The 10,000-nt window shown below is 41.0% G+C and overlaps 2 protein-coding genes across 2 annotated transcripts in view; both read left to right on the top strand.

Annotated features, from left to right (window-relative positions):
* Positions 1 to 358, top strand: part of LOC115355612 (NXPE family member 3-like) — a 6,277-nt gene extending 5,919 nt beyond the window's left edge. The window contains exon 6 of the mRNA XM_030046470.1: positions 1 to 358. This exon is cut by the window's left edge and continues 196 nt beyond it. Coding sequence (XP_029902330.1) covers positions 1 to 358 — 358 coding nt within the window.
* Positions 359 to 7,852: 7,494 nt separating this feature from the next.
* LOC115355611 (NXPE family member 3-like) overlaps positions 7,853 to 10,000 on the top strand; it is a 7,783-nt gene continuing 5,635 nt past the window's right edge. Inside the window, exons 1-2 of the mRNA XM_030046469.1 lie at positions 7,853 to 7,975; positions 9,856 to 10,000. The exon at positions 9,856 to 10,000 is cut by the window's right edge and continues 269 nt beyond it. Of these exons, the coding sequence (XP_029902329.1) occupies positions 7,853 to 7,975; positions 9,856 to 10,000 (268 nt within the window). The remainder of the gene's footprint in view (positions 7,976 to 9,855) is intronic.

The raw sequence follows: 10,000 nt of genomic DNA, 5'->3' as shown, positions 1-10,000 counted from the left end.
TGGCATCTGGTCTCACTTCAGCACTTTTCCCATTGTGCTGTACATGCGGCGACTGCAGAGCATCCGCAGGGCGGTGCTGCGGCTGCTGAACAGAGCTCCCGACACGCTGGTGGTCATCAGGACTGCAAACCTCAAGGCCTTGACGCTTTACGAGACGCTGACCAACAGCGACTGGTACTCGCTACAGCGGGACAAGGCGCTCCGGGCCACGTTCAAAGGGCTGAACGTTCGCCTGGTGGACGCCTGGGAGATGTCGCTGGCCCACCACCTGCCCCATAGTCTTCACCCACAGACCCCCATTATCAAGAACATGATAGACATTGTCTTGTCCTACACATGCCCGCAAAAAAATGGCTAAGTTTGTTGGGGAAGGAAGAAGGCAGTACAAGTGCACATCCTGTGTGAAACATTATGCTGCATACCGAGGAATTAGACTAGAACACCAAAGACACTTTGATGGTTTTTGATATAGCGGGTAACTTGACACAACAGGCAAGTCTCTGAGAAACTTGGTGTTACAAATAAAAAATGTTAAGATAACAAGCTCATTCTTTAAGTTGTTCATTCACTGGTGGTGAAAATAATTTGTTTTTAGTCTTTGATTAATGAAGAATGTGTGTGCAGTGCACCAGGGAAGAACTTTTTCTGAATGGAGTGAGAATAAATAGGTTGAATAAATTAAAGGTTGTTTAAATTAATAAGTCAACCAGTCAAGGACCATGGAAAACAAATATCTGATAAAATGATAAATTCACATGTCAACTTAGTTGGCTCTTTAGTATAGTCTCCATGAAATCTACAGTGTGTGGATGCAAAATAATCAAGAGACCGGTTAGAGGGGCGCCCCGGCAGCTCCCCTGATAGAGCGCCTACCACATGTCAAGGTTAAGTCCTTACAGCAGCGTCCTGGGCCCGGATTTGAACCTTTTCCTGCATGGCATCCCCTCTGTCCCCCCTGCCTTTCCTGTCTCTCTCTAATGTCACTATTACATAAAAAAGCAGAAATACCAAAAAAAAATTATCTTCAAAAAAAAAAAAAAGAGAGAGAGAGAGACCTGTCAGAGGATGACTGTTGATTGGTCAGGCAGCCCTTGTACACTGCGGGGATGGTGGTGGGGCCCAGACAGAACATAGTATATGTAAAAATAGAAACAAGAAAACAAAAAGTGAGAAATTAAAAGTGCAGTATGAGGATGTGGATATATATTTCATAATTAATTATATTCCATATTAAATCAATTTGATTCTTTGAAGCCACAGCAATTGCATTGCCAATGAACATCAGTGTGACTTCTGGTATAAACCACGCCCACTTCTGGCTTTTCTTCAGTTTTTACAAATTACCATTAAACACAGGGGGTCCAAAATAAATGCCCTGAGAAAAGAAATCCCGTCCTCCTGGACACTCCACGGGCTGAAATCTCATTTTTAAAAATCTTTTTGTTTTCCGATCAACTTGAGGAGGCTGAGGTTGTTTGAAGTTTTTTATGGTCAAATTTGTAGTCATATTTCACCAATTCTACAAAGTTTCACAACACAAGTCTTAAGAGCGGTAGTTTGTTTGGCTGTGTCTGCTGCTTTTACTCTCCAGTGAAGGGAAATCTTAACGCTTCAGCTCACCAAGACGTTTTGACAATTATCTGCTTCCAGCTTTGTGGGACCAGTTTGGGGAAGACCCTTTTCTGTCCCAGCATGACTGAGTCCCAGTGCACAAAGCAGCTCCATAAAGGCATGGCTGGCTCGCCCGCACAGAGCCCTGACCTCAACCCCATCCAACACCTTTGGGATGAACCAGAACAGAGACTGTGAGCCGGGCCCTCTGGTCCAACATCAGTGTCTGAGCTCACAAATGCTCTTCTGGATGAACGGGCAGAAACTCCCACAGACACTCCAACATCTGGTAGAAAGCCTTCCCAGAAGAGTGGAAGCTGTTCTGGCTGCAAAGATGGACCAACTCCATATTAACGCCTATGGATTTAGAATGGGAGGTCAGAAAAGCTCCTGTAGGTGGAAAGTGTAGTTGGACCAATACTTCTGTCCATATAGTGTATCTGCCTCAATATTAAGGACAACAGTTTGGCAATGAGTGGTGGATGAGCCAGGGCTGATAAACTGGCTGGTGATGATCTGGTGAATGGCAGGTGTGCAGGTAGACCAGAAATCAGGATCAGTTTGTGGCCCACACCCAGAACACACACACACACACACATAGGCAGGCTGACAGCCAAAACAGACATGGGAGCAGCAAAACACAACAAACACTAGGAAAGCAACAGCACATTTACTGGTTGTGTGTATGGTTTAAAAAAAAAAGTTTAATAAATGTCTCTACTGAAACCAAAGCTATGCCTTTTATGAAGGTGGTAGAAGGTGTCTTGCCCAGGGCATCAAGATGGTAAGAGACAGCCCTGGGTGTTGCATATTAAATTGGGCTCAATTTGAAAGAGGCATATATTTCACACTGTCAGACAGTGACAACCAATAATTAGTTTTGACTGCCATAATTGCTTTGTTGTGACTTAAATAATGACTCATGGTGAAAACATTCAAGTGCAAGTGCAGCTCAGGATAAGAACATCTCACTCAGGTCAGCTGACAAATGTTGGCAAGCCGGTCTTTTTATCATTGGCAGATACAAGTAAAAAGGATTTTAGTGTTTCATACAATCTAAGCTATAATTACAGTATCATACTGTCAGTTTCTCAGGTTGCCCACAATTTTACTTTTTGAATTAGTGTTCATATTGTGGCCCTTTCAACGTACACTTTACCCGGCACTGTGAAAAAGGATGTTACTTCTTTAACTCTACAGATAAAGTGCAACAGTGCAATGTTTAAAATATCTTTAAAACCCGACAATGCCACCCTTTGGTTTAAAAGAGGTAAGGGTCCTCTCGTTAAAATACGTCTAAAAAGCCTGGCAACAATAAAAACAATCCTATTTAGGATGGCACCAAACTAACTAATAATAAAGTTCTCGAGTTGTACACCAATTTCATAGACTTCAGAAAGGCCTAACATCGATGTTAAAATTGAAAATACCAAATCAATAAATAACAGCAGTAGAAAAACAAAGGAATGTGCATAGAGAAGCCGGAACACCACACCTCCGCAGCCCCTCTGGAGAGGCTCTCCATCCGTCCCCATCCCCAGTCTTGGTGCTCGCTGCGTTGGTGGTGAACCTGGATGTGTCTGTGGCTGCTGCCCCCACTACGATCCCTGGCAAATTTCAAATACAAACTCAGCTCAAGAACTCTGACGTGAAATATTTGAATGAAGGGAGGTACGTTTCTTGCAATCGTCTGAGGGGGGGGCACCGACCCACAGAGGACATGTTCCCTCCCCTCAGTTTGGAAGCTCCAGCTCATTTTGTCCCACCAGCGCCACTCCTCTCCACACATTCCCACTATCATGCTGTGTGTGTGATAAAATATCACTCAATAATTATGTGAATAAAACAAATCGAATTTTGATTAAAAAAATACCCTAGGCCTTGGCCTGGTTTAGAGTGGCTTACTTTGTCTCCACATGCATCATCTCATTGTGTTACCTGCAGGAAAAACTGCCATCAAAGAGTTTATCAGGAGAGCAGACAGAAGGAAAAGGAGTCAGAGCCGCTGAGGCTCAGCTGAGCTCTGACTGTGGCTTAGTGTTAAGTTTTTCCACTCTTCTCCAAGGTACATACAGGCAGTAATACTACACATCACACACAGAGATATCCAAATAGAGTTTTGCAGTTTCAAACAAACTGTTATAAGCAATATCCAGCCTAACATCTAGCCAAAGCTCAAAGGAGAGGAAGCGAGTTCTTACAAGCACGTAACCACACACATACTGGCTGTGTGTATGGTTAAAAAATGTTTAATAAATGTACCCACTGAAGCCAAACCCATACCCTTGATGAGGCTGGTAGAGGGCGTCCTGCCTGAGATATCAAGATGGTAAGAAACAGCCCTCATTGTTTCATATAAAATAGGGTTCAAACAGGAGGAGGCACATGTTGTACTGACAGAGACTGACAGCCAGTTATTAGCTGGACATGTCAAATCAACATAAATATTGACTCATGGTGAAGACATTCAAGTGCAAATATTATACATTCATTAGCAGACAGAAGTAAGCAGGATTTAGTGTCTGTTCCCAGAGAGTAAGAGAAGAGTGACAAAGGCTTCATACACACATACATATGTAATCCATAATGGAAGTACCTTGCAGAACTGGTCCTGGACATGTATGTCAGCCAGCTGTCGCCTAGAGCTCATCTTTCATAACAAATGAGAACAAATTTGGAAAAACAAATGAGAATTTGTTGTAAATCATTCATGTACTTGTCTTATTTCTATAGACTTTAAGTACTTTGTATTTGTGACAGAATACATTTGTAACATTTCTATATGTTTTTATTTTATTGTAATGTATTTGTTCCTCATATGTTTTGTCTCTCTACTGGTACAATGCTTTGTAAAATATTACACTATAAACATCAGATACAGCAGACCAATCCCCACTCGTCTTCAACATCTACACATCCACACACACTCACACACACACACACACACACACACACACACACACACAAACACACACACCACACCCTCTGCACATTTGTAATATCACCATAATCTGTGCTCTCCATCCGTCCCATCTCCAGTCTTGGTGCTCGCTGCGTTGGTGGTGAACCTGGACGTGGCTGTGGCTGCTGCCCCCACTACGATCCACAACAAATTTCAAATACAAACTCAGATCAAAAACTCTGATGTGAAATATTTCAAGGAAGGGAGGTCCTTTTTTGTCTGAGGTTTCAGATCAACACAAGACGAGGGTCTAGATTAATTATTTTTACTACATAAACAAATGAAAAGGGGGCGGGGATGAGTGAACACCGGGGCCACCGACCCACAGAGGACATGTTCCCTCCCCTCAGTTTGGAAGCTCCAGCTCTTTTTGTCCCACCAGCCCCACTCCTCTCCACACATTCACACTATCATACTGTGTGTGTGATAAAATATCATGTGGGAACTGCTCTGCTCAGGTTTCTTCATTTTGCCCACAGGAGATATGACTGACACTCCTGTTCTTCACCCCACCTGTGTGCAAGCTTTGTGGTTACAGCTACAATTTTGTTCAGCAGTTTTGCATCTTAAACAGACTGTGTGAGGTGGGAGTGTCTTGATCACTGCCAAGAACAGAAGTAACGTAGCGGCAAAGCTGAATGATAATCTTCCACAGTTACCGTCTAAGAAATGACTGTCTGCTCAGGTAAGACCCGTTTTTTTAAGTCATAAATATACAGTGAAGTGCAACATTCAATAAAATACAATACAATAAAGTCTCTTTTTTTAAAGATTTCCTGTCTTTTCCTTTTCCTTTTTTTTTCTTTCCACATTTGGAGTGCCTGAAATTCCTTCCTAATCAGAACTGTTGTTAATGACGGGTACCACTTCATTAGTCTTTATATAATATATTTTCATATGTAATTAATTAATTTTTCACAACTGCAAATTACGTTATTGAACTATAAGTAAGCTAAATGTACCTAAAACTCCAGTTTGTTGAGGACATCTTGCATAATCTGTTAAAAGTATTGCTTTATTGCTGTCTTTGAAATGTATAATGAAGTCGAAATGAGGCTCTGATGTCATGCCCTCCAGCAGACACAAGTTCAACATTTGAACTGAGTGAACGTCAGATTGAAGTAAACCTGCTCATTTTGCTCTCTCTCTCTTCTTCCTCTCAATCAGTCATCAGTTTTTGTGGTAACACACCTGTAGTAAGTTTTGGTTGATGTGCGAACTTCTCCTCTCCTCTAAAGCTCAGCATGAGACCATGACAAATCAAAAAAGAGGGAATAGAGGGAGAAGATGTTCATGGCTGAGGGAGTTTGTAAATCAAGGCTTGTTTATAAATGAATGACTACAGTACATTTAAATAAACCAGTCTCAAAGGTGGCCTAATGTGCTTTTCCTTATTTTCTGTCACAAAAGTAGTGTTACTATATCAGATGTTCATTTTATATGAACTAGTGTTTCAAATAATGAGGTAAATGTATCTCTCAAAGTAATTCCAGTGTACATAAAGCTCAGGCTTTACTCTGCTCTGAATACTAGTGTAAGATTTATTTTTTAAATATATTTTTGGTTTGTGCATTGGACTAAGACAGTCCTATGTTGATGTTTTAGCTGAACAACTGTCTGATCCCATACTCACTAAGGTGGACTCAGGGGTACAGTAAAACATACAACCTTATCTTAGATATGTTAAAGAGTAAATGCAAAGCAAACAGTGATGTCAATTCCCAAAACATGTACTGTGTAATGACTTGCTCTGTCGACAAGCCCACAGTGCACTAGGGAAGCCTGTTGTGTTTCAGCTGCTGATTCTAAAAACACTGAGGTCTGATATTTTTTTGTGTTTAGTTAGTTTTTGTGATTTGTACCATACATGTGAGGTTTATAGAAAACCTGTGCCACAACACAGAGCCCTGCCTGTATGTAATCCATACAGACAGACCAACCACTCAAGTTTGTGTGCACAGATGTTACTGAGCTGCCTCTCACATCACAGGTATGCGCTTGGGCTACAAGACCACTTTACAAAAGTATGTAAATGCATTCTCTATGTCGCACCACAAAGCAGCTACTGCAGGAACCTTAAATTCCTGAACATGCACTTTCAGAGGGACTGTTTTCACATCAGAGACTGTTTTCAGATGAGAGATTTGTAGCCTATATGAATTGGAAATTATAAAAATGCGTAATATAAACTAAATTTAAATAACCAGTTGGACTAGTGATCAGAAGAGGGTTTGGCTCAGGGAGGAAATGAACAGTCTTGAATCACACAATATTGCAGATTGGTAAAGGAATGGTACCATGTATTCATGAAAATAGAACAAAAAAAATAATATGCAAAAGAAATTATTAGACTTGGAAAATGGCCATGTAGCATTCTTCAACTACAATAAGATTTCCAAATAAGATTCACAGTTTATAAACTAAACTATAAACTTTTTTTTTTCACATTTCATTCCCAAGCACAAGCAAAATAACTCAAAACCTTACTGCCAGTTATGGCAACAGTCCATGTAAGTGTATAAATCTGAGTCCATGGAAGTCATTTGTTGGAGTTTGTGTTATTGGACAGAGTTCTTCCAAAGAAAAGAGTTCCTCCAAAAGAAAAGAGTTCCTGCAAAAGGAAAGAGTTCTTCCAGAAGGGGAAAAAAAAAGTTCTGTCTGCAAGGAGCCTCCTACCAGGACTGGCAGGAGTGAGGTAGAAGCTTGGCTGTGGGTCAATACAGCCCTGGTAGCTCGCCATCAACCTGGCCTTTTTTATAGGACAGGACCCTTGATTCATTATTGTGTACACATTTCATCACATACTCATCTTAATAAGCATACAACACAGAATACATTTACACTAACGTGCACAAAATAAATAATAAAGTAAATCATAATTAAGGAAAAAAAAATAAAGGAAGAGACACTGTCCACAGGTATACAGCATTATCTAGTTCAATCCCCTTACACTGGAGACAACCTCCTAACAAACCTACAGGGTTGCAATAGCATTGGGGGAGATGGGGAGGGGCTACAGGGGCTCTTATACACAGCACGCTCACCACAGGGTCCTAACAACTCCATCATAACTACCAACAATACAGAGGAGGTGAATTATTGTGGTCCGCTGCCATGTCCATGTGGTCTTGACTGATATATGAACAAAGTTTGGAACTTCCTTGAGATTTTTTTTTTTTTTTAATGATACAATTGCTTTTCATGAAAATGTTTTTTTTTTCACATAAATGCTATTTTTTTTGTAAACAGTGCATCAAGCTTCATGTGAACCGGTGTGAGATGGAGACTGAAGCTGGCAAATGGAGGAAATTCAGTGTATATCGTTTCAAGTACTCTGCCCTCTTCCTCCTCCTGGTCGTGTCCACCGTGTTCTTCCTGCAACGTAACATCAACGTGCTGAAGGTGAGAACACTGTTATGACCACAACTGATTGAAGAGACTGTTTTAATTAAAAGTTGCCATTTATTCAGTTTCCATAAGCTGAAATATACTGTCGCTCAGGATAAGAATATTCTTCATGATATTTAAAGGTACACTCTGCAGAAGTGCCACAGGGCCATTTAAAAGAAGATAATTTAGTCTTGCCCAAGGAAAACTGGAATAAGTATGTTTTTTGATAGTTCAGCCTACATGGTTCTCATCGTTGTTGACATAGAGGCAGAGCGCAATTAAGTGCTGACCATCCCTGCAGCTCCTGGATCTAAAGCAGAGAAGAGCAGCTTAATACAGTTAAGCATTAACAAGACGTGCACTCCCGTGGGCCAACCACCTGCAAAAGGAGAAGTAGGGTATAACGCCATATGGGTGACAGGTGGGGGCGGAGGCGCCGGCGGGCTCGACCTACGGTACAGAAACTGGTTTTTGGTACGTGGAATGTCACCTCTCTGGGGGGAGGAGGAGCCGGAGCTCGTGCGGGAGGTGATACCAGCTAGAGATAGTCAGGTTTAGTTCTATGCATAGCCTTGGCTCTGCACCCAAACTCCTGGATGGGGATTGGACTCTCTTCTCTTAACTTGTTTGCTAACTGCTGCCATCAGCGTGAGAACACTGAAGTCTTAACATTTTCCTTTTTCCACTCTAAGAGCATTATGGCTAGTGAAGTCCTTTTACTACAACATTAGGCATTTGGGATCTAAATTGTCTCATGTATTTATTACTTCACAAATCAAATATTCAAATAAAATCTATAGTCCAACATGAAGTGTATGAATTATTAACTTATTAACAACTGCTACAAGACAAATATCTCATAAACGTCTCTGTCATTCAAATAAAATCACAACAGGAAACTTTCTCATGGGTCCCAATGTCACATGATTTCTCAACCAGCTGACAGTTTAAATCTGACAACAGCAACAACAATGAAAACTGTTTTCAGAAAACATCATATATATATAAACACCTGAAAATTTGATTTCCTAAAACAGTCCACCTTTAAGTTTCTAATCTCAAAAACGCGACAAAGATCTCGTGCTCACCAGCTCATCTCAGCATAGAATTTAGTTGAGTCAATGAGTCAAAAAATGACATCTCGTATGCAGATGTTTCTCTTCACATTTTACTTTTGTTATTTTTTTGTCAGGGGATTTTTTTGTTTTTTCAGCTGAAACTCAGATATAGAGCAGTTTACAAAGTTGGCAGCACTCTTGCATCGCCTGCCTCTGTCGTTGACAGAACGGTTTCAGATAGACGGTTTCTCTGACCACAATACCAAAAGAGAAGCTTAATTTTCTGGTTAAGGAAAACATAGGTCCTGACTTTGTATTTTGTCTTGATATTGATGATCTCTGGTCTTGTCAGTAACTTCAGGATAGATGGAACGTAAAGCCTCATGCAGAAGGAAAATGCAGCAGAGGGATTTCCTGACAAAAGGACGCACCTGGGAAGCTGTTATTAATATTATTATTGTTGATATTATCATTGTTTTTCTTGTTGTTGTTATGTACTTTCTGTACATCCCAAATAAACACACTGTTAGCTATTAGCATATTCCATTGCAAAGTTTGTGTATTCACTGTAAAATGAAGTTAAAGCACCAACAATCCACCTTGTTGATCACTTCCAGATTCCAGCTGTGGCCAATGTAACGGCTGTTCGTCAGTTTGTAAGGCATTAATTAATTCGTTAATTCATTCATTCATTCATTCATTCATTCATTCATTCATTCAGTCCCTTTGAGACCTTCAATAAATGAGGCCCTAAGGTTGAGGGCTCTTCTCTTCTATTCCAGTCTCAAAACCTCTAACAATGCATTTTTATCTTTTTTCCCATCTCCTTGACAGTTTCAGAATAAAATCACCCCCACCACTCCTGTCCCAAACCGCCAACACATCAACTGCAGCCACCAGCAGCTGTCGCCTGAGGAACGCCGCCTGCTGGACTCCATCGCTTGGCCTGAAACCCCTCGCCTCCCTGTGCCCATATCCC

The sequence above is a fragment of the Myripristis murdjan genome, chromosome 23 (assembly GCF_902150065.1).
Source record: "Myripristis murdjan chromosome 23, fMyrMur1.1, whole genome shotgun sequence".
Lineage (NCBI taxonomy): Eukaryota > Metazoa > Chordata > Actinopteri > Holocentriformes > Holocentridae > Myripristis > Myripristis murdjan.
The sequence above is the reverse complement of the archived record's forward strand: the minus strand, read 5'-3'. Positions and strand labels throughout refer to the sequence as shown.